The sequence below is a fragment of the Macaca thibetana genome, chromosome 11 (genome assembly GCF_024542745.1).
Source record: "Macaca thibetana thibetana isolate TM-01 chromosome 11, ASM2454274v1, whole genome shotgun sequence".
Lineage (NCBI taxonomy): Eukaryota > Metazoa > Chordata > Mammalia > Primates > Cercopithecidae > Macaca > Macaca thibetana.
Window position 1 is genome coordinate 9,970,752 of NC_065588.1, and position 26,403 is coordinate 9,997,154.

Below are 26,403 nucleotides of genomic sequence, written 5' to 3' on the forward strand. Positions count from 1 at the left end.
CAAAAGCTGACAGACAGAATAATCACTATAGAAAAGAACCTAACTGATCTGCTAGAGCTGGAAAACGCACTACAAGAATTTCATACTACGAATGCAAGTACTAACAGCAGAATTGACCAACCTGAAGAAAGAACCTTGGAACTTGAAGATTAGCCCTCTAAAATAAGACAGTCAGACAAAAACAAAGAAATAAGAATGAAAAGGAACAAACAAAATCTTCGAGAAATATAGGATTATGCAAAGCGGCCAAATCTATGAATCATCGACATCCCTGAAGGGGATGGGGAGATACAAGCTGGCATGATAACCAACTAACAATGACAGGATCAAATCCACACATATCAATACTAACCTTGAATGTAAACAGACTAGATGCCCCATTTAAAAGGTGTAGAGTGGCAAGCTGGATAAAAAAAGCAAAGCCCAATGGTATGCTATCTGCAGTAGAACTATCTCACACACAATGATACACAGGTTTAAAATAAAGGGATGGAGGAAAATCTACCAAGCAAATGAAAATCAGTGAAAAAACAGGGTTTGCAATCCTAATTTCAGACAAAACAGACTTTAAACAAATAAACATGAAAAAAGACAAAGAAGGACATTATATAATAAATTCAATTCAACGAGAAGACTTAACTATCCTAAATATATATGCACTTAGCACAGGAGCACCCAAATTCTTAAAGCAAGTTCTTAGAGATCTACAAAGAGCCTTGAATGTTTACACAATAATAGTGGGAGACTTCAACACTCCAGACAGATCATCGAGGGTGCAAATTAACAAAGATATTCCGAATCTGAACTTAACATTGGACCAAATGGATTTGATAGACCTTTACAGAACTCCGAACCCAGAAAACTAGTATATAGATTCTTCTTACTGCCACATGGCACATAATCTAAAATTGACCACACAATCTAACGTAAAACAATTCTCAGCAAATGCAAAAAAAAAAAAAAAAAAAAAAAAAAAAAAAAAAAAAAAAAAAAATCATGCCAAACACACTCTTGGACCACAATGCAATAAAAATAGAAATTAAGACAAATCACTCAAAACTGTGCAATTACATGGAGATTAAACAACATGCTCCTGAATGACTTTGGGGGTAAATAATGAAATTAAGGCAGACATCAAGATGTTCTTTGAAACTCATGAGAACAAAGAGACGACATAGCAGAATCTCTGAGACACAGCTAAGGCAGTATTAAGAGAAAAACTTATAGCACTAAACACCTACACAAAAAAAGTTAGAAAGATCTCAAATTTAACAATCTAACATCACAACTAAAAGAACTGGAGAAGCAAGAATCAACCAACCTCAAAGGTAGCAGAAGACAAAATATAACCAAAATCAGAGCTGAACGGAAAGAGATTGAGATACAAAAGAAACATCAAAAAGATCAACAAATCTAGGGGTTGGTTTTTTGGAAAAAAAAAAATAGGTCTCTCACTGAACTAATAATGAAGACAAGAGAGAAGACTCAAATAAACACAATTAGAAATGACAATGGGGATGGTACCATTGACCCCCACGAAATATAAATAACCATCACAGAGTACTACAAACACCTCTATATACACCAAACTAGAAAACTTCGAAGATATAGATAAATTCCTGGACACATACAGCCTCCCAACACTGAACCAGGAGGAAATTGATTTCCTTAACAGACCAATAATGAGCTCTGGAATTGAATTAGTAATAAATAGCCTACAAACCCAAAAAAAGCTCAGATGGATTCACAGCCAAATTCTACCAGATGTACAGAGCTGGTAGAAGTCCCACAGAAACCATTCCAAAAATCTGAGTTGAAAGGACTCCTCCCTAACTCATTCTATGAGGCCAACATCATCCTGATACCAAAACTGGCAGAAGCACAACAAAAAAAGAAAACTCGAGGCCGGCATCCTTGAAAAACATAGATGCAAAAATTCTCAACAAAATACTGACAAACTGAATTCAGCACCACTCAAAGAGCTAATTCACCAGGATCAAGTGGATGTTATCCCTGGGATGCAAGGTTGGTTCAACATACACAAATCAATAAATATGACTCATTTCATAAACAGAACTAAACACAAAATCACACGATTATCTCAATAGAAACAGTACAGGCTTTAAATAAAATCAATATCCCTTCATGTTAAAAATCACTCAATAGGCCGGGCGCGGTGGCTCAAGCCTGTAATCCCAGCACTTTGGGAGGCCGAGACGGGCGGATCAAGAGGTCAGGAGATCGAGACCATCCTGGCTAACACGGTGAAACCCCGCCTCTACTAAAAAATACAAAAAACTAGCCGGGCAAGGTGGCGGGCGCCTGTAGTCCCAGCTACTCGGGAGGCTGAGGCAGGAGAATGGCGTAAACCCGGGGGGCGGAGCTTGCAGTGAGCTGAGATCCGGCCACTGCACTCCAGCCTGGGCGACAGAGCAAGACTCCGTCTCAAAAAAAAAAAAAAAAAAAAAAAAATCACTCAATAAACCATGTATTGCAGAAACCCCTGAAAATAATAAGAGCCAGCTATAATAAACCCACAGCCAACATTATACTGAACAGGCAAAAGCTGGAAGCATTCCCCTTGAAAAACAGTACAAGACAAGAATGCCCACTCTCAACATTTCTATTCAACATAGTATTGGAAATCCTTGCCAGAGCAATCAGGTAAGAGAAAGAAATGAAGGGCATCCAAATAGGAAGAGAGGAAGTAAAACTATTCCTGTTCTCAGACAACATGATTCTATATCCAGAAAACCCCACACTCTTGGCCCAAAAGCTCCTTCAACTGATAAACAACATCAGTGAAGTTTCAGGATACAAAATCAACATACAAAAATCACCAGCATTCCTATACACCTATACACAACACCCAAGCTGAGAGCCAAGTCAGGAATGCAATTCCATTTATAATAGCCACAAAAGCGATAAAATACATAGGAATACAGTCAACCAGGGAGGCGAAAGATCTCTACAAAGATAATCACAAAACATTGCTTAAAGAAATCAGAGATGACACAAACAAAAAAACATTCCATGCTCATGGATCAGAATAATAAGATATCATTAAAATGGTCATATTGCCCAAAGAAATTTACAGATTTAATACTATTCCCATCATACTACCAATGACATTCTTCACAGAACTAGAAGAAAACTATTTTAAAATTCATCTGGAACCAAAAAATTAGCCCAAATAGCCAAGGCAATCCTAAGTAAAAAGAACAACACTGGAAGCATCATATTACCCAACTTCAAATTATACTACAATACTTCAATATCCAAAATAACAAGGTACTGTTAAAAAAAAAAAAAGCAGACACATAGACAATTGGAACAGAATGGTCCAATGCAGACACATAGACCACTGGACAGAAAGCTCAGAAGCAGTGCTGCACAACTACACCCATCTGATCTTCAACAAAGCTGACAAAAACAAGCCATGGGAAAAGGACTCCCTATTTAATAAATGGTGCTGAGATAACTGGCTAGCCACATGCTGAAGATTGAAAGTGGACCCCTTCCTTATACCATATACAAAACTCAATTCAAGATGGATAAAATATTTACATTTAAAACCCCAAAATATAAAAAACCATGGAAGGTAACCTAGGAATTACCATCCTGGATATAGGAATGGGCAAATATTTCATGACAAAGATGCCAAAAGCAATTGCAAACAAAGTAAAACAAAACAAAACAAACAAACAAAAACCTAATTAAACATAAGAGCTTTTGCACAGTAAGAGAAACTATCAACAGAGTAAACAGATAATCTACAGAATGGGAGAACACTTTTGCAGACCATGCATTTGACAAAGGTCTAATATTCAGCATCTGTAGGAAACTTAAGCCAATTAACAAGCAAAAAACAACCCCATTAAAAAGTGGGCAACGGACATGAATAGACACTTTTCTTGTTTCATTTATCAATCTTAATTTACTTCTTATCCATTTGGAGTGGCAAATAACGGCCAAAGAAATTGTAATTATAAATTAAAGAACACAATTTAGCAAGGAAAAGTAAATGAAAATAACACAAAAATGTATTATTCTTTTACTTTTGTCATTAAGCAACAAACATATTTCTGATAATTTGTCAAATATTTTCTCTTTGAATTAATAGTTTATCTTATTTAAAAGGTTATATTATGTTTTTTAAAATTTTATTTTAAATTCAGGAGTACACATGCAGGTTTGTTACATAGGTAAACTTGTGTAATGCGGGTTTGTTGTAAAGATTATTTCTTAACTCAGGTATAACTGTAGTACCCATTAGTTATTTTTCCTGATCCTTTCCCTCTTCCCACCCTCCATCCTCTGATAGGCACTAATCATTAGAGAAATGCAAATTAAAACTACAATAAGATATCATCTCATACCAGTCAGAATGGCTATTACTAAAAAGTCAAAAAATAACAGATGCTGACGAGGTAGTGGAGAAAAGCGATCACTTATACACTGTTGACACAAGTGTAAATTAGTTCGACCATTGTGAAAGATAGTATGGTGATTCCTTAAAGACCTAAAACGAGAAATACCATTCGATCCAGCAATCCCATTACCGGGTATATACCCAAAGGAATATAAATCTTTCTATCATGAAGACACATGCATGCATCTGTTCACGGCAGCACTGTTCACAATAGCAAAGACATGGAATCAACCTAAATATCCATCAGTGGTAGACTGGATAAAGAAAATGGGATACACATACACCATGGAATACTATGCAGCTATAAAAAAGAATGAGATGATGTCCATTGCAGGAACATAGATGAAGCCAGAGGCTATTATCCTTAACAAACTAATGGGGGAACAGAAAACCAAATACCACATGTTCTCATTTATAATTGGGATCTAAATGATGAGAACACATGCACACGTAGAGGAGAATGACAGACACTGGGGCCTACTTGAGGGTGGAGGGTGGAAGGAAGAGCAGGATCAGAAAAACATAACTATTTAGTACAAGTCTGAATACCTGGGTGATGAAATAATCTGTACAGCAAACCCCTGTGACATGATTTTACTTATATAACAAACCTGCACATGTAGCCCTGAACCTAAACGTTAAAAAAAATCAACCTGTAGTGTTAAATTATTAGGATGATTTATAAACAATGTTGTTTTAGGATAAACAATTTAATTGTTCGACAATTGCAAATTATTAAATTAAATATCAATATGTTAGGGAATGTAATTCAAATGATGTAAATATTTAGACTCTAACAAAAGGCAGCCATATATTATTCACCTCACCTCAAAAAGGGGTATCATTTCCATTCCCTTGACTTTAAGGTAAATTAAGAGAAATCTGTAAAGCACTCAAAAGAATATTCAATTCAATATGTGGTGGACAGTTGAGAAATTATGTGTTATCTAGGTCATGGAAAAGCAACTTGTAAAAAGAAAACATTTCCTCTGAGGTTTTCACAAATAAATGAAACTGTGAACCCTCGTATGTACTGTGAAAGGACGATTTGAGGAGCATCTCTGATTAGCAGCAGGTTGATTATTCTTTCCTCATTTCATGTTATACTTAGTAAAACAAACCATACTTGTATATACACACATTCACTTACACTGAAGATGCAAGATGAAGAAAGGTACATGACATTGAATGTACAGTCAAAGAAAAGGACTTCTACCCAAACAACTCAACTTACATTTAAAGGTATGGAATTTAATTTTGTTTTTCAATTGGTGTGAATTAACATAGTAGTTTTCCACATTCTCTTCCATTGTGTTATCGGACTGTTTCATTATTTGGGTGCTTTTCTTTCTCTGTCTCTGTATCTTTCTTCCCTTCCCTCTCTTTCAATATTAATAATGATTTAAAAATAACAACCACTCTTACCATTTAAGAAACACCAGTTGCAGGCACTATACAGAGTGTTTTATCTATGTTCCTTCATTTAATCTTACAAATTTCCTGTGAGATACTCTCTCTCTCTCTCTCCCATTTATCAATGTGGAGCTAATGCTTACTTGTAATATCTTGTCTGATGTAATTTCTTAAGGACATTCTCTGAGGAAATATGCACACTTAATTAAAATTAATAATTTCAAATTAGTGAATATTTGGTGCCATTCACCTTCTTATCATTCAGAGAATATGGTGTTTTAATGCTTTTTTTTTTTTTTTTTTGAGACGGGGTTTCACTATTGTTGCTCAGGCTGGAGTGCAATGGCACGATCTCGGCTCACTGCAATCTCTGCCTCCCGGGTTCAAGCGATTCTCCTGCCTCAGCCTTCTGAGTAGCTGAGATTACTAATAGGTGCCCACCACCATGCCTGGCTAATTTTTTTCATTTTTAGTAGAGACAGGGTTTTACCATGTTGGCCAGGCTGGTCTTGAACTCCTGAGCTCAGGTGATCCACCTGCTTTAGTCTTCCAAAGTGTTGGGATTACAGGCGTGAGCCAACACGCCCAGCCTTTAATACTAATTTTTAATTCAACTTCTCTAAAACTTTAAAATATGCTCTTCACCAGGTTGACTCAAAATAAAGTTTATGCACCAGCAATCAACAATTTAATTTCTACTTCAAGCATACCCTCCATACATAGTGCAATTCCATCATGCCACCTGAATGTGATATGGCAAAAGAGATGAGCAGAACTTAAAGACACAAATAACCACAGTTATAGAGACTGTCTGTTCTGTTCTATTGCTTTCTAAATATTTCTCTTTTAATAACTTCACCCATGAAAATGTTACTTATCTCTTGACTCCTTCTGCAAGTATCATCCATCACAGATTCATCTTAGAGTTACACACCTGCTATGTGTAAAAAATTTATTGCTTCTTTCATGTCAATTTTTACAGAGTCCCATATTTTCAAGTCTTTACTTCCTATGCTCAGTTTTTATTTCATTTTTGGAAACTAGAGATATTAGACCTGAAAGACTACAAAATGTAGTGAATTATCTGCAGACTTTTTTCCACACTCTGTTCATTAATGTCTTTCTGAGGCAAAAATGTGCAGATTTTCATCTCCCAGATATTTAAGTGACACATACTAATGTTTATGTCTTGTACCTTTAGCTAATATTTATTAAAGCTTGAGGTAAGACATATCTTATGTGAATTAGATTGACAATTTGAGCCTTGGGGTTATGATGTTCATTCATATAACTTAATTTTGTGATGGCATATTTGTAAATCTTTTCTCATATATTGAAAAATCTTTGTTGCCAGGGATAGTAAGAAATTACATAGCTGCTCTATCCCACTACGCATATATAGTAGTTTCAGAATCACTATAGGAATAATATTACAATAAGATAGTTAAAACAGATTAAAATGTTTTGCAGGTTTAAAAAATCCTTAAGATATATTCCATTAAGCATGCACCATTAAATACTTTAAAATCACTTTAAGTAATTCCTCTCTCTATAGTGAAGACACTAGCAATACCTAGTTAGATTCCTGTTCTTCATTTTTTATGATTTTTTTCTTTTTGTTTAACTTATTTTATAGTAATGTAAAACATTTACATATTTTCAGTCAAACTTATATAATAAAGGGCCAAGTGTGGCAGCTCATGCCACTAATCCCAGCACTTTGGAAGGCCGAGGCAGGATGATCACTTGAAACCAGGAGTTCAAGACCTGCCTGGGCAACAAATGAAGACTCCCATCTCTACAAACAATAGAGATAAAAGAATTAGTCAGTCATGGTGGCACATGCCTGTAGTCCTAGCTACACACGGTGCTCAAGCGGGAGGATCTCTGAGCCCAGGAGCTCGAGGTTACAATGATCTATAATGGTGCCACGCTGCACTCCAACCTGAGCAACAGAGTGAGACCCTGTCTCAAATAAATAAATACAAAGTTAAAAAATTTAAAAAATTACTTTCAGAGAAATCCACCTCGCATAAATCCAGCACCCTTCATAAAATTGTACCATTTTGTATTTCTATATTTTCAGTGTTTACTTAGCTATTCTCACTCTTTTGTTCTTCCAAATAACTTTATAAAAAATTATTCAGGCTCACTCACCACAAATAACAAAAAATAAAACAACCCAATGTAGCTTTTACATCTAAATTACTTCCTAGTTTGTCATTCAACTTAGGGAGAATTTATATTTATGACACATCGTTTTCTTTTCCAAGAACATGATCAAATTAATATTATTCAGTTTTCAGTTAGTTTAGTTTAGTTTTGTTTGTATTGGGTCGGGGCACTTGTCGATTTTCTGTCTAGTTTTCTTTTTGTTTGTTTGGTTTTTTTGGTTAACTGTCCATGAGTAATGAATTTCTTTCATCTATGTTTTCATAGTGGTTACTGGATTATACAGGGCACTGATTTTAGTATGTTATTTTTATAAATGCAGCTACTATTTTTTGTTCCTGGAATTATGGTATTTTTTTCAATTGATTGTACTCACATTACCTTCAAATAATTTTACCTTCTTTTTCTAATATTTCTACCTGTAATTAGAATATTTTTTCTTCATTGCGTTATATTTTACCTCTTCATATTAAAAAGTAGTGGAGATTTGAGATATCTTTCTTTTTCTGGACTTAAGCAGAAAAGCTTCTTTCAGTTTTCTCAATTCAATAAGATGTTAGCTTCATTAGACATAAAAGTATTACATTGAACAAGTATCCATTAATTTCTGTTTTTTAACATAAAGGTGTAAGATTTTATCAATTTCATTTTTTACTTCTATTGAGATGATGATAGATTTTTCCTTAACTTTATTAATATAATATTAACATGGATTTTCTACTATTGAATAATCTTTACATTCCTAGAATAAACCAAACATGGTTATAATATATTTTGGTTGCTGATAATGTATTTAACATTTTTGTATAGACATTCATAAGACTGATTTTGGTTTTTTATTTTATTATTTCTGGTTTTGAGTGGTAAAAAGGCTTGTGTTTTGACCATTATAAGTTAAATTAAACCACTTCCTTACAGGAGAAAATACAGGATAATGAAAGTGTTACTTTCTCCATTATTCAGCATCTCTTAAAAAATTTTTTTACTTTTATTTTTATTTTATTATTGTTATTTTTTGAGACAGAGTCTCGCTGTGTCGCCCAGGTTGGAGTGCAGTGGCACAATCTTGGCTCACTGCAACCTGTAGTGCTTGGGAGAAATAATTGAGTCTGGATTGAATTTCAACTGCCTTCCACAACTTTTTTTTTCCTAATGTTTTCTGATAATTATTTTTTAAGTTTTAAAATAAATATATGACATTTTTAATACACCATGCTTGATTTCTTGGAATTTATTGCTTATCAAAGTTAACATATCAAAAATTCAAAAACAATCTGAGAAATGTGTAGTATGCATTAAATGAATTCTGATAAAATTATTTTAGTATCTTTGACAATGTTATAATAAGAGAAAACCTGCAAACTACTTATATAAAATATAATTCTATAGGGTTCATCATGTGCTTTTCTGACAGGGCTTGACAGCTTCAAATGTAGTTTCTCTATTTTATCCAGGTTTAAAGTGTATTTAGAATATAAATTTCAGCATTAGTAATTTGATTTATTGACTGAACAATAAGAATTATTTCAGCTACAACAGAGGATTCTTATCAATTATTATGATAGATTTACATAAATTATCTTTGATAAGGACAAAGTGTTTCACAAAGTACAGATATTCACTTATTCAGTATAACATAATTATTCATGTAATTTCATAAGTCAGTGCCCAGAAGACCTAAATCCTCTGATGAGACTCTCTAATGTCTGTTCAATGATAGCAGTTTCTTGAATAATAATCATTGAACAAGGACTTTTTTTTTTGAGAGGGAGTCTCGCTCTGTCGCCCAGGCTGGAGTGCAGTGGCGCGATCTCCGCTCACTGCAAGCTCCGCCCCCCGGGTTTACGCCATTCTCCTGCCTCAGCCTCCAGAGCAGCTGGGACTACAGGCGCCCACAACCGCGCCCGGCTAGTTTTTTGTATTTTTTAGTAGAGACGGGGTTTCACCGTGTTAGCCAGGATGGTCTCCATCTCCTGACCTCGTGATCCGCCCGTCTCGGCCTCCCAAAGTGCTGGGATTACAGGCTTGAGCCACCGCGCCCGGCCAGGACTCTTATTTTTAAACTTGACAGTGTAAATATATGAAAAATAAAACAGTTCTTAAAAGTTTACCATGCAATAAGAAGATGAAATATTATTCATGACCTACGAAGGATTTTAGAGTTTTTTTGATTAGAATAGCAGGATACCTAAAGCCATATTTAGTTCTGATTCATCCTTAGTAAATAAAAAAGGCTCAGAGGACTTGTAAATGTTATATTAATGATGATTTAGAAGGTGTTTATGTGGCTATACATGTATTATCTGTAAATGCATGTGCATGTGCGCGAGTGCATGTGTCTCTGTAATGGTTGGAAAATTATTCAGTATATAGAGTAAAATTCTTTCCACAAGTTAATAAAGTTAAATATTAGCAATTTCTTAGGATTTGATATGACATGAATCATAGCTTCTGACCATCCAGAGTGTTATCATTATTAAATAAATGTATTTTTCTATTTACTTAGCCTTCATGCTTTTGTTTGCCTAATATCCTTTGAAACCCAACCTTATGTATTATACAATCCTATTATTACAATTGCTATTATATTACTTCCTGGAAACATACTTTTCTAAACTAATTCATGTGATTAATGTCTCAGATTATTCAGTGGTGTTGCACTGGTATAAAATCTTACTGGGAATATCTGGAACCCTGAATGGTATTCTGGCTTTGGCTTTGATCTCCCTGATCCTATTGGGTAAGTTAGAAGATCTTAATTAAATAAAAGTATGAAAGATGTTTACTTGTTTCTTATAAATCTTTTTATAATTATTCATTCATTCTTCACGACATTAACCAAGATTGAATTAGAAGCTACTGCATATAAAGCTCTATTAGTACACTACATGGTGCTATATTTAATATGCAATCAAATCAGGTAAGTCTCTTGTCCTCAAGTGGCATACAGTCTAATACGGAGAAAGGAGTGTATGTGTAGAGAGTGTGTGTGTGTATGTGTGGTATTTGAAACCATTTTTCTGTGTTTCTTAGATACTGGTAATAGATACAATTTTACTGTTTTGCTTAAACATTTTAATGCATTTTATCTAAGGTTGTATTTAGTTTGCTTTTCCTTTTGTCCAACAAATATTCACTGAGCAACTACGATACTCCAAATATTACAAATTGCCCAAAACTTTTAAGAAAAGAATAGTCAGGGTGAGGAATGTTATATTCTAGTGGGAGAAGCAGGTATTAAGTAATTATGTTACAATGTGCTGAATACAGTATTGGAGGTTGCAGCAAAACATTAAGAAAGGATGAAAAGAGCCTATACACTTCCCAGAGCAGAAACTTGACTTTATTTACTATTGTATTACCAGTTCATAGGGATGTCTGGCGTAGAATAAATTCTCACCAAGTATGTGTTGTATACATGAATTGATTGCGTAAGATTTTGAATTCTTTCCATCCGTAGACATGAAAATTTTAAAAAGATCCTAGTGATCCCTTCAATTATTTCTTGTTCCAATCATCAGAATTATCCCAATGAATGTGTCTCTGAGACATTCCACAGAGAACATATTTACCTAACCTTAAAATATTCAAGTTTCTCAGGGAGTATTGCTAAAATGCCAAAAAGGAAGTCATTCAAATACCACCGAGCATGAAGATATTGGAGACCTAAAAATGAATAACGGCACAAGAAGAAATACAAGTAATAAGGACCTTTGTGTTTCGAGATCTGCAGACCAGACAGGTATGTCTCAAGGCTTTGGCTTATCCTTGTTTTAATCTTTTGGACTCTCTAAATGTTGAGCATTTTTGAACAGGTATGCAATAGATTAAACTAACATGTAAAGGTTTGGTATAAATCTACTTTTTATTCAAAACTTGATTTAGATTTTTTTTCTTTTTCTTTTTCTTTTTTTTTTGAGACAGAGTATCACTCTGTCGCGCAGATATCTTTAAACTTGTTGCAGTGGGAGAAAAATTGTAAAACAACATAAGAAATAGGCTCTTCCCTCTAGGAATTTAAAATCAAGTTGATACATACAAATACGGAAAGTTAGTTGTTATTAAAAAGCAGTATGTAAATAGCCATTCTTGCTTGTCACTTATTTATTCTTCTTTTTCTGAAATACAGACTGGATAAAAGTCAATATTTTAAAAGTTACTCAGTATGATTTTAAGCTTAGACTTTTAAGCTTAGAAATTCCAGTCATACAGAATTTTGATAACATTACCTTCTATTTTTAAATGTTTAAGTTGAACTTTTAAATACTTAACTGATAATTTTGACATTTATTTTATTGTATGAGATGATATATTATGACTTTCCAGATAAATGCATAATTATTATAAAAGGATTTTTTCTAATCTGCTAGTTCATATTGCCTCCTTTATCATACGTGAACATTTTACACATTTTATGTTCTACTGATTGATACTCTATTCATTTGGCTTATGTGTCTGTTTCACAGGTATACGTCCCAAACCAATAGAGATATTGTAGCTTTGTCTCATATTTTATTGTCTCCCTATCTCTAATGTCTGTCGTTGTGTTGGGTATCATTGCAATAACACCTTAGAAAAGTTAAGGCGGCTTTGGTAGGTAAACATGGAATCCTATACATGTCATTAAACATTAATTAAAGTAGGTATAAATACTGTATATTGAGCTATAATATATTTATTTCCTATTCCTTTTTTTAACTGAGGTACAATTCAAAAACTTGAACCTTTAAAAGTAAACAATTTCATGATGTTTAGAACCTTCAAACATTGTGCAACTACCATGTTTATCTAGCTGAAAAACTTTTCCCAAAAATAAATCCCTTACATACCCAATAAGCAAATCACTCTCCATTCTCCCCCGATTTAGCTTCTGACAACTACAAATCTTCTTTCAGTCTATACGGATTTACCTATTCTGGATTTTCACGTAATAGAATCACACAATATTTGGCCTTGGGCTTCTTTCACTTAGCATAATGTTTTTAAAGTTCATCCACGTTTTATTCCTTTTTATGGGTGAATAATAGTCCATTGTGTGTGTATATCTGTAAATATAGAAACATACATATTTATATGTATCTCTATATCTATAAATATTGATAGTCATATGTATATCTGTAAATATAGATATGCACAATGTTTATGTGTGCAGAGCTTAAAGGTCAGTCCGATGTGAGATCTTAGGACCTTTTCAGGTGATTTCTGAGCATGCACCCAGCCCAGGGTTTGTGCCTGGCCTTCCAGATTTTCAGGATTGTGTGGGAGCTTTTCAAAGTCCTTATTCCTGAAACAGCTCATCCCCCAGCTTTTCCTTTCAAGCTTTTCAGTTAGTCCTGTTGTTTGTTCCAACTATTGTACGTTGCCTCATGTGACAACAGCTAACATATTTAACTTAATTTTTACAAATATCCTTTGGTAGCCTCATGGCAGGTATCTAAGTCTTCTTTACTGGCAGTGATATCTACTGCTAAAACAATTCAAGAGTCCATAGATGCTCTGGATTTCATGGAAACTCATGAAAGACAAACTCAGTTACTGTTGTCTGCTAATTCTACAAATAACACCTCACCTGACTTGAATCAAAATCACCACTGATAGCAAGGCCATCTCTTTGCTAGGCCAAACACACAACTTACAGCCAGGCCCCTGGTCCAGGGTGAGCCCTGAGAAAAAGAGAGTTTATATTGGACCCCAAAAGACAGGTGGGTCCCAGGTTGGATAATCTCTGGTAGAATGATGAAACAATTGCAATACTTACTAGGGTTGGAGGACAACAGTGCCAGGCTTCTCCCTAGCTTCTGGAGGCGATCTTTCCTTCTGCACCTCCTTCTGTATCCATGAGTAGCAGGACCCCACTCCCACATAGGGATATGGTGGGCATGAAAGCTGGTGTCTTCTAGTAGATATTCACTCTTTTACCAAATTAATTGAGGTTGAGTCTCCAAAAAATAATCAACTTTGACTGGCTCTGACTGACTTTTAGACATGAATGCCCCAATTCCTCTTATTCCAGGAAGCACTCATAAATTAAAGTGATTTTTCTGGGAGGTGAATAGCTTTGAGGAAGGGTAAATTAAAGAGGCAATTCCCTGCTCAAATATTAAATTTGGTCCCATTTTGCTGAAAGATGCTTTCATCCTGGTTGTCCCTCAAGACTGTTCCTTTGATCATCCTTGAAATGGACCTTCTCAGTCAGCACGTGATCTCATGGAAAGCTTTTACACTATCGGCGGGCACCACATAGTGGAAAACAGTTAATCTTCCCCACCAGTGTGAGTGGTAAATACTCCAAGATACCAAGCAAGGCAAAGCACTGCAGGATTGTGGTCTGTTATAGCTGACTTTGTCAAAGGAATTCTATTCTTTACCATGTTGCCTTTTAACTTCCTGGTATGGCCTATGTGTAAAGCCACTACTAGAGAGTGAAGGCTAACTATAGACTACAGAGAGTTAAGAAAAATTATTCCTTTTATTAGAGCACCTTTATTGGATAATTGCTTTAATGAATGACCTTCAAAACATAGGTAAATGGTTTGGGAACAGACTTAGCTAACGTGTTCTATTTAGTAAAAAATTTTCAGGAGAATCAATCACAATTTGCCTTCACATTTACTTGGTTGCTGTGGACTGAATTGTACCCTCCCCTTAATTCATATATTGAAACTCTAACCCCCGATGTGATGGGATTTGGAGATGCGGTCTTTAGGAAGTAATTCGATTTAGATGAGGTCATGTGGATATGTCTGTCTTAGTTTGGGGTGCCACAGCAAATTACCATAAACTAGGTTGCTTATAAACAACAGATATTTATTCCTCACAGTACTAAAGACTGGAAGTCTGAGATTACAGTGCCAGCATGGTTGGGTTCTGGTGAGGGCCCTCTTCTCTGTTGCAGACTGCCAGCTTCTCATTGAAATCTCTCATGGCAGAAAGCAGAATGACTCAAGTTATCTCAGGACTCTTACAAGTACTAATCCCATTCTGATCTTCATCTGTTCTTAGCTCCCAAATGCCCACCTCCTAATACCATCATATTGGGAGGTAGTATTTCAGCATATGAATTTTGGGGTATGCAAATATTCAGTTCATAAAGTTTTACCTCTGAATTCCCAAAATTCATGTCCTTCTAACATGTCAAATGGAGAAGACAACACACCAAAAGAGAAAGATATATTTGCAAATCATGTGTCAGATAGGGGTATAATATTCAGAACATATAAAGAACACTTATAACTCAAAAACACAACCCAATTTAAAAATAAGCAAAGGACATGAGTAGACATTTCTCCAAAAAACACTATACAAAAGGCCAATAAGCACTTGCAAAGATGTTTAATATGATTATTCATTAGGGAAATGTGAAATCAGAACCAGGGTGGAAAGCTGCTACACACCCACCAGGATGGCTACAATCACACAAAAAGAGCAAATGTTGGTGAGGATGTGGATAAATCGCTCACATATTGCTGGTAGAAATGTAAAATTTTATAGTACTGCGGAAAACAGTTTGACAGTTCCTCAAATCATCACATGACCCGACATTCAACTTTTAGGTATATATCCAATAAAATGGAAGACATATGTCCTTACAAAAATTTGTACATGAATGTTCGTAGTAACAATATTCATAATAGCCAAAGAATGGAAGCGGCTCAGAGATCTGTCCATCAGCTGATAAAGAGATAAACAAAATGCACTACGTACGTGTTATGAAATATTCTTACAACCATAAAATAGAATGTAGTACTGATACATGCTACAACTTTTACAAGCCTTGAAAACATGGTGCTGAATGAATGAAAAAGCAGATGCAAAAGGCCATATATTGTATGATTCCATTTATATGAAGGGTCCATCATAGTCAACCCCATAGTGACATAAAGCGGGCTAGTGGTTGCCAGGGTTGTGGGAGTAGGAAATGAGTAGTGACTACTTAGTGTTTATATGTAATGCAAATGCTCTGGAATGAGATAGTAGTGACAGTTGTACAACATTGTGGGTGTATTAAAAGCCACTGCATTTGCACTTTAAGATGGCCAAAATGGTGAATTTTATGTTACGTGAAGAAAAATAGTCATGGTAAGAAATAAATAAAAAGAGAGAGATTGTAATGGATCATAAGTTAAAATAGTTATATTGGTCTTCATTTATATTTTTATATATATCCCACTTTTTCTCAATATGATGTCAAAAATCTCAATATTTCCATTTAATTTAATTTTCCTTAACTTAGGAAAATCAAAGAACTACATAATATTGCAGTTATTAAGAGGTTGAAAATAAAGAAGTTGAAAATAAAGTGTTATCTTTCTTGGCATAATTTAATCATTTAATTATTAATTACTTAATATTAAGAGGGAGAAGGGGATACACATACAAAACTACAAGGAGAGTGATTTGAAAACTTTGTGTGGTTTTTATTTGCATTTCCTCTAATGATCAGTGATGTGAACCACGATAAGGTACTAACTCACATCAGTCAGAATGTCTATTATTAGAAAGTCAAAAACTAACATGCTGGTGAGGGTGCGGAGAAAAAGGAATGCTTATACACTGGTGGCAGAAGTATAAATTTGTTCAGACTGTGTGGCAATTCCTCAAAGATCTAAAGACAGAAATACCATTCAAATTCAACCCAGCAATCCCATTACTGGGTATATACCCAAAGGAATGTAAATCATTCTATTGTAAAGACACATGTATGTGTATGCTCATTGCAGCACTATTCACTATAGAAAAATCAATCTAAATGCACATCAATAGTAGACTGGATAAAGAAAATGTACATATACACTATGGAATACTATGCAGCCATAAAAAAGAATGATATCATGTTCTTTGCAGAGACATGGATGGGGTTGGAGGCTATTATCCTTAGCAAACTAATGCAGGAACAGAAAGCCAAACATCGCATGTTCTCACTTATAAGTGGGAGCAAAATGATGAGAACACATGGACACATGGAGGGAAAAAACACACACACTGGGGCCTACTTGAAGGTGAAGGGTAGGAGGAGGGAGAGGATCAGAACGAATAACTAATGGGTACTGGGTGCTACCTGGATGTTGAAATAATCTATACATCAAACCCCCATGACACAAATTTACCTATGTAACAAATCTGCACGTGTACCCCTGAACTTAAAAGTTAAAAAAAAAACTTTGCGTGGATAAATTCTAAGTAACACAAATTACATTTTATCTAATCTCTCAAATAGCTATTTTATTTTGTTCATGCTATTTTTGTCAATATAATAGATCTTGGCATCAAAATTCCCATTATGTCTAGGTTTTGCTTCATCTCATTAAATTAATTGTCTTAACTTCCAAGGACCATCATTTGTGTTTTGGCCATCTTTTATGTCTGGACAATTTGCTATGAGTGATTTTATTGTAGCTCAACTCTTATTTATACAATATATAAGTGTTGTTCTTACTGCCAATTTTCAGAGATGCATATGTACTTTAATTTCATTTTGTTTTCTACATTTCTCTGTAGTACTATGCCAATCAGAATGGCTCAAATACCGAGGGAAGTGTTATTGGTTCTCTAATGAGATGAAAAGTTGGAGTGACAGTTATGTGTATTGTTTGGAAAGAAAATCTCATCTACTAATCATACAGGACGAACTTGAAATGGTAATTGGTCTAGTGTCAGGGTTATGGCATCTTTGCAGTTGAAAATGGCTTTCCTTAAATATCTTTCCATCTTTGCATTAAATCATCATTTACTTTGATTATGAAGTTTTGGGCACTGTCTTAAATTTTGTATTCCAAGCAAGGGCCTCACTTCTCATGCTGGATCTGGCCCAAATTCGTATATTCAACTTGCAATTGCGTGTGTGTGTAACATATATATGATATAACATGTGTATAAGTAAGATATGAATTGATTATCATAAGAATCCCCATGCAGAGTGCTCTTTTCAATAAAATTTAAAATCTTCAGTGTGTCTGAATTGCTGAAATATTTTGTTTATTTAGTCCCTCATTGTCCACATTTTAGGCTTTTATACAGAAAAACCTAAGACAATCAAACTACGTATGGATGGGGCTTAACTTTACCTCCTTGAAAATGACATGGACTTGGGTGGATGGTTCTCCACTAGATCCAAAGATGTGAGTCAGTCTTAAAAGGCAATCTGATTTATTGTCTGTTATAGAATATGTCTCCTCCAGGTTCACCAAATTCAACTCTGAAATAGTTACTGGTACTACAGAATTCAAAAGAATGAAAATTAATTTAGTATTTACAGGAGTAATGATGGATATTTTGATTTTATTTTTAAAGAAAAAGGATTTCAAAAAGGTAGTTTATGATTTTAAAATTTCTTACACTTTATATAGAAAAGTAGTTTGCATCAACGCGGTCTCCTGTTTTGAAAGTTCTCAATGCTTTCTTTAGCCATCTTCAGTAATAAAATAAAACCAATGTGCATTTTTTGTGTTATGTGATTATCACAATATTAAAATATAAACAATATATACAACATAGAACAAGATTATCCAAAAGTCTCTGAACAAATGCATGGAATTATTGATTTTAAAAGTTCTGTCAATATTTTTGTGTGCATTATTTTATAATAAAATATTTAATTAAAAATATAATTAGTAAAACAGGTAAATTCAAAATCCTATTCCTATGTTAGTAGGCATGATAATGGTCCCCAGAGATGTCTACATTCTAATCCCAAAATGCTGTGAATATGTTATTTTATATGGCAAAAGAATCTTTGCAGGTATGATTAAATGAGGAATCTTGAGAGAGGAATGTCATGCTGGATTATCTGGGTGGTCCCAATCAAATCCCTTAGAAGAGGGAGGAAGCAGAATTAGCGTCATATTGGGAGATATGAAGTGGAACGCAGAGATTCACATGATGTGAAAGCACCTCTATGGGCCAAGGGACGCAAGTGGCCTCAGATTCCTCCCTAGTACATCCAGAAGGTGACTCTGGAGACATTTTGATCTTAGTCCCGTAGGGCAATCTTGGGCTTCTGATACTCATAAGTGTAAGATAACAAATTAACCTTGTTTTAGGCCACTAAGTTTGTGGTAATTTGTCATGATAGTGATAGAAAAATAGTACATTATAGTAACCAACTTAATAGTGCTATTATTTTCCCCTTATTTCTATTTCATCATTAAATATTAAATATTTTCTATCTGACTGCACTATAATCAATATAAAAAGTGAATAAAAACATTATTTGGATTGAAGGATAAAATTATGGATGTGTGTCATCTGAGAGCAGAGTTGTGTCACTGAACATGACGTGAAGTTGCCAAACTTTGTTTTGTCCTCTTGCCACATCCATTCAACACTACCCTTTAGGGTAGTGTTTTAACTCTAGATCATGCTTGGAGATTTTTGTCCATAATATATTCAATACAAAATTTAAATCTAAGCTTGGACAAAGTGTATTTTCTAATATGAAAATTCAGTACTTACTTGCCCTTATCAATTTGGAAGCATTGAAGATCATGTGCACCTTTTCCAAGATTCTTTCTTGAACTTTTTCCACAGGTCAAACAAATTTATCAGAATGTATCACTAACACTACATTATTTTATATATAAATTTGTTAATATTTTTAATCTGTTACATTATAAGTAAATAGTGCAATAAGTATGGAATTTATTATTTAGGTCATACATAGATCGCTTTGTGTATTGAGTTCTTTACAAACATCAATTCATATAAATGCTAAACAATATCATGAAGTATTGTTATCATCCTTATACAATTAGATATAAGAAGGAAAGAGAGGTTAAGCGAGCTGTCCAAATGGAGTTAATCTTATTTTTAATGTAACTGAACTACATGGGGCAAGAGAAGGAATACTAGAATGGGAATGTGGAGGGAAATTTATTCTCATCTCTGTTAGTTGCAGACTCTCTGGCAACTCTTGACCAACCACAGCTAACAAGGCTAAGTTACAGTTACTGTAATCATTAGTCAACTCAAGTATGTACAAATGCTTTGAAATTTTGACAAAAGAGGATATTAGCAGAAGGTACAAATGGATGTCTTCAGCAACAGTGCTTAACAAAGTATTCATTCTCTCTTCCCCAGATTCTTCATAAAGGGACCAGCTAAAGAAAACAGCTGCGCTGCCATTAAGGAAAGCAAAATTTACTCTGAAACCTGCAGTAGTGTTTTCAAATGGATTTGTCAGTATTAGAGTTTGACAAAATTCACAGTGAAATAATCAGTGATCCCTCTATTTGGCCAATTAGTTGCTAATATTAATCTCCAGGTGTAAGATTTTAAAGTGCAATTAAATGCCAAAATCTCTCTTTTCCCTCCGTCATCGACACTGGTCTAGCCTCAGAGCAACCCGTTAACAGACTAAAATATACCCTTCAAAATTTGTACCTGATAGTATAAACCAAGGTGACTTCATGTGATCATATCCAGGATTTTTATTAATTGTTTATTTTATGCCAAATATGATCAAATTATGCCTGCTTTTCTGTATCTTGTGTTTTAAATTCTTAATAATGTCCTAAGCAAAATTTCTTATTTCTAAGTGTTGAAATATAATGTGGATTTATACATTTTTTACCCTTTTATCAAAGAGAATTAACTTTGTTTCCAGGCTTCTGATACTCTGCACTCAGCTACAATAAACATCCTGAATGTTTTCTTAAATAGTAACACCTTTATTTCTATGATACAAGCCCTAAAAGTAGAATTTCTAGGTAAAAGTGTTAAATGTGTTGTTTTATATTTTGTACAATTTTTATATGTTGCACTTTTGTTTCCAAATTTGGAAGCTTTCAAACTTATAAGAAGATATTAGGTGCAGAAAAAGAACATACTGCTTTTCTTGAACCTCTTGAGAATTACTTGCCAAATTGATGCATTTTATTATAACATTTCATTTGTTATTGGATACTTTTTGTGTATTTCCTTCCAAAAAAGGGGCTTTCTCCCACATAACCACAATAAAATTATGAAATTCAGCAAATTTACACTGACATAGAACTATCATCTAATTCCCAAATTTCCTTCAAGGTTTGCTATTTGTCAAAATAATGTTTTTAGAGTAAAAGCATCCAGCTCAGAATCAATGTCTACATCTGGTGACTATTATCTCTTTAGCCTCCTTCAATATGGAAGAGTGCGTGAGTCTTCCTTGACATTCATGACCTTGACACTTTTGAATACTACACGTTGATTATTTCGTAAAATGTTCTTCAACTGAAATATTCTGATTGTTTCTCATGGTTAGATTCAGGTTTTATCTTCTTGGTAGAAATGGCATAGAAGTGATGTAGTGAAGCTTGGTCTCTGAATCCTTTTAGGTGGTACACAGTTTTATTTGTTCCATTATTGATTATATTTATTTCATTCACATGATTGATGTAATTTCTGCTTGAATTCACTGTAAAGTTATTATTTTCTCATTGTAATTAATGCATATTTTGGGAAGTGACTGAGATGGCCTTAATATCCCCTTCAGCTTGGGGCTACATTCTTCTTTTTTTTTATACTTTCAGTTCTGGGGTACATGTGCAGAATGTGCAGGTTTGTTACACAGGTATACACGTGCCATGGTGGTTTGCTGCATCCATCAACCTGTCATCTACATTAGTTATTTCTCCTAATGCTATCCCTCCGGATAACAAGAACTCAGAAATAATGTACAGAGTTATGATCTAATAACAGGTGTATTCTAGCTTTTTTACCCAGAAAGCTAACTTCTTTTCTACATTCATTATACAGAAATATCAGATTTTAAAGCCTCTTGAGGCTGGAAAGCCAAACCAAGACAAACTTTAGATTTTTTCTATAGTATTAAGGTCTTTGAAACTTCTAGGAAGTAACAGTTTTTATTTACTCATTATAAGGCTGTGAACCTTCAAAGTTAAGCATGTTATGTATATTGTTAAATATGACATTTTAGTCAAAGCCTTAGTAATGTAACCAATGTTTTTTAAATTGTATTATACTATTAAGAGAGGGCAGAATTTTATTGGACTTACGGAAATAACTTTATGTAAATAACCATATTGTCATAAGAATACTAAAAAGTACATTTGAAATTTTGAAAGAATCAAGTAAGGAGGAAAAATGCCAAATGGTTTTATCTTTTTTCACAAAAGTATATTTTATCAAATTACCATAAATTATAGGTCACTCAAGAGAGAAAATTTCTTTACACCTGAAAGACAAAACATTTGAGTAAAGGACCAACAACGTTTTAAATAAACATCATAAAAACATGATCAGTTATTGAATTTTATGTAATCAATTTTATTTCTGCTTGATCTTCATTAGTAATTTTATAAATCTACTATTTATTTTATTAGAGTTTTGGACATTTTTATTTAGTCTATTAATCTTAAATGTATCAGAAACCTGTATCTATGAGTACTTGTGGGGGTCTTTTATGAATCTGATTATGAATGTTTTTAGAGAAGAATTTAAAACCGTAGAAGAAAACAATTAGAATAGTCATGGTTAAAAACCTGAGGAAAGTTTATAATTGACAAGAAAATTAAGTTCCTTGTATTATAGATGGCATTTAAAAATAACAGCCAGAATTATGACTGCTAGAATATTAGGTATTTATGAATTTACACACATTTTGAAAAATATTTATAACAATAATATATTTATAAATGTAACTAAAAGATGATCTACTATTACTTATTGTTTGACAATGTTTTCTACATGATTTATCTAATAAGCATAATTATTTAACATTTCTACAGGATGAGAGTTATATCTTTTAAGGCTTTACAGGGACCCACCTGGAGAATCCCAAACGTGATTTTAGGTGAAAAAGATTTAATTTATGATTTCATTTTGAGGAAGTTTATTAAAGATGTTAAAAGGCTCAAAACACTTGATCAGAGAGTGGGGCTTCAAGATGGCTGAGTACAGGTATCTGGCACCCGCCAGCTCCACAAAGAAGCAAAATGTCAAATAGATAATCACACTTTGAAGACAGCACCTGAGAGAGAACACTGTAGTTCAATAGCAAATTGATGGGAAACACCTAAGGTAATGAAGAAGAGGCAGTCTTCCTGGCCAAGGCTGGCTAGGAAACCAGAGAGACTCTCCAGTGCAGAGAAAGAGTAAGTGAGAGATCCCCAGTGATCCACATTCCCAATATTAGACTCCTGGAATCCTTGCCATGGGAGAATCCAGTGATGGTTGCCGACCCTGAGACTAATACACAGAACTCTCTGGAGCTTCAGATATTGCTCCAGAGACAGATCCCAGTCTAGGTCCCGCATATTAACAGAGACCTAAGCAGCTGCAGTATAGCATAATTATGAGAGCTCAACTCCACCAGACTGCATCTCACCCATGGGCCTAACAGCCCCTCAATCTCCACATCCCTGAAACCCCACTGACACTCCCTCCCTACATCCAGCTGAAGGGCTGCAGTGGCACAACACTGGGTGCCCCGCAGCACAGCAGGTCCTCAACACTCTAGCACACGGTGTCCTACGCACCAAGGAATTGGTGGCACAGTGCACTGGGGTGGCTGCCCTAAGACAAAGGGAGCCAAAATACATCTCACCAGAGCCTGATTCTCTCCTGGCTAGGGTTACTGCCATAACACTCACCATGTCCTGCTAAGCAGCAGGGCTGCTGCACATTCGCATTTGCCCTGAAGACTGGATCTCCCCATTCCTGCTCTTGTTGCTTCCACTACGAGGGATCTGAAGCATACACTGCCCAGCCTCTCGTCTCCAGCTGCTACCACTGACAGCAACCCTGAACCCCCCAGCAATAGGGCTGAAATGCACTTATATGTGTCCTGAGGGCAAAGTTCCTCCTCCAACCTCTGCCGCTGTTGCCATCAACCAAGTACTTAGCCAGGGACCTGGGAATAACCTTGTCCCTATTAACAATAGCCTGTACCCATGCACAGCAACAGGAGGTCTGAGGAACGGGCTGCCTGGCCTGGCATTGCTCTGCTCAGTGCCTGAGCATGCCATTCAGGGGCCTGTGAATCATTACAACCTGGTCATCATTCTTGGTTCCTGTACACTCCCCTGGCAGCCTGAGGATGGAACTGCCCAGCCTTCCACTACCACCATAGCTGGCACCCACTCACATGTACTTCTTGGGGTCCCGGGGAATGGCCCACCAGCTTATTGCAACCATTTATTTTTTTTAATTATTATTATTTTTTTGAGACAGAGTTTGGCACTTGTTGCCCAGGCTGGAGTGCAATGATTTGATCTCGGGTCACTGCAACCTCTGCCTCCTGGGTTCAGGCAGTTCTCCTGCCTCAGCTTCCTGAGTAGCTGGGATTACAGGCATGTGCCACCAAGCCTGGCTAATTGTGTATTTGTAGTAGAGACGGTGTTTCTCCGTGTTGGTCAGGCTGGTCTCAAATGCCCGATCTCAGGTGATCTGTCTGCCTCAAACTCCCAAAGTGCGGGGATTACAGGCGTAAGCCACTGCGCCCGGCCTTTTGCAGCCATTTATAACCCAACAAAGGCCACTTGGAGGCCAGAGGATTATTCCACACTGCTGGAATGATCTCATAATTGCCCATGCCATGCACACTGCCTAAGGATCAAAGACTTGCCCCCCTACCTGGCCCACAGCTGCCACTTCAGGAATTCAACAAAACCAGCTGGAGGACCAAAAATTGGCCTAATTCATCTGGTTAACACCAGATGCTGACCTGGGACCCAAAGACAGGCATGATTGGCCCACTGCTGCCACCACTGGGGTCTGAGGACTGGCCCACTTGGCATCCTTGTCCCCAAAAAACCTCACCACAGCCTCCACTAACAATCACACCCTAAGTCAATGTGGAAACCACAGATACTTTAGATGCTGCTTACAGTGTAATTGTTTCTCCTTATAGAATGTTCATTTAGATAATTTGGAAGTTGAACCTGATGAAAAGGACACTTGAATTTAATCAGACACAGGAACAATGTGTCTAACATTATAAGTGCAACAATTAGATATATCAAGAAAAGCAAAGAGTACAAAATCAAATTATATTGAAGGAAAACACTGCTTTTCTAGGCCTTCATGGTAAGTATTTTACTGTCAGGACATAACAGCAGAGTTAGAACCAGAGGAAAAGAGTTACTGGAGTGGACAACAAAACAAAAAGGCCTTCTCAAGGTTCTCGATGGTATTAAAACCCAAGGTAGTGATGTATGCCTGCAAATCACGTGCAGTGAGATACAGCAAAACTTGAACCACTGAGATATGAATCTGAGAAATTTGGAAATGAAAATTTTGTTTCAAGAAGTGAAATTATTATGTAAATGAATAGGAGAGCATGTTTAGCCTGTAACTAGGGAAAGTAAATAGACCTCCAGGAAAAAAATGGCTGAAACAGACACTGTGGTTTAGAATAAGGCTGGTAAAGACACAGATTTTGTGATTATAAATCAAACTTCTTGCAATTTTATGAACAGCATATACATGTTTTAAGAAAACCTTGTAGTTTCAAATATTGAGGATCAGATTTTGGTCAAGTATCAATGCACCCTTGATACCAATATTTACTTTTTAGAAAAACACGTAAGTATATTTTTCTCAATCTCACCACATAAAACCTCTTTTATAAGACCCATCTTTTTTTTTTTTTTTTTTTTTTTTTTTTGAGACAGAGTCTTGCTCTGTCTCCCAGGCTGGAGTGAAGTGGCCTGATCTCGGCTCACTACAACCTCCGCCTCCCAGGTTCAAGCAATTCTCCTGCCTCAGCCTCCTGAGTAGCTGGGACTACAGGCATCCGCCACCACCCCCAGCTAATTTTTGTATTTTTAGTAGAGATGGGGTTTCACCATATTGGCCAGGCTGGTCTCGAACTCCTGACCTTGTGATCTGTCCGCCTCAGCCTCCCAAAGTGCTAGGATCATAGGCGTGAGCCACTGCGCCCGGCCAAGACCCATTTTTTGTAACTCTTCTTTAACTTGCTTAGACCTTCTATAATTTTTTTAAAACCTCCAGTCTTAGTCTTATAATTTTTGGTTTTATTTTTTCTTTTGGGAAAACCAACCATTTTATCTTAGGAAAGAAAATTATTATGTAAGATTTTTTTTCACACACAATTACCCTTTAAAATTTATATTTTGATTGAAAACCTATATATTATTAGTCTTTTTATAAGATTTAAGATGCTAGAAGGAACTTATTTAACAATTTGTTTTAATTTTTTAACTTGAGTATTAACCAGACATTTAATGAGTACCTAATATTTAACTTAATGTAAGGTAACTTTAAAATTTTAAGTTATATGAAAACTTCATTTATAAACATTTATTTTATCAATAATTATCTAATTTATTTATTAACAATTATATCTGAATTACTTATGAAAATTCAGATATTAGAGCTACTCATTTAAAGTTTTTTTAATTGACCAATTTGTAGCTGGTTAATATCAG

At 35.2% G+C, this 26,403-nt stretch overlaps 1 protein-coding gene across 2 annotated transcripts; it reads left to right on the forward strand.

Moving 5' to 3' along the window:
- Window positions 1-5,492: 5,492 nt before the first annotated feature.
- KLRF1 (killer cell lectin like receptor F1) lies at window positions 5,493-20,671 on the forward strand. 2 transcript variants are annotated; one of them, XM_050746603.1, is made up of 6 exons: window positions 5,493-5,674; window positions 10,659-10,757; window positions 11,610-11,759; window positions 17,516-17,655; window positions 18,023-18,135; window positions 20,093-20,671. In XM_050746603.1, exons 1-6 carry the CDS (start codon window positions 5,590-5,592, stop codon window positions 20,199-20,201), a joined length of 696 nt encoding a protein of 231 aa, XP_050602560.1. In that variant the 5' UTR covers window positions 5,493-5,589; the 3' UTR covers window positions 20,202-20,671. The 2 variants fall into 2 exon arrangements, with proteins under 2 accessions (XP_050602560.1, XP_050602559.1); XM_050746602.1 differs by lacking the exon at window positions 5,493-5,674 and having other exon boundaries at window positions 10,563-10,757.
- The last annotated feature ends 5,732 nt before the right edge of the window (window positions 20,672-26,403 follow it).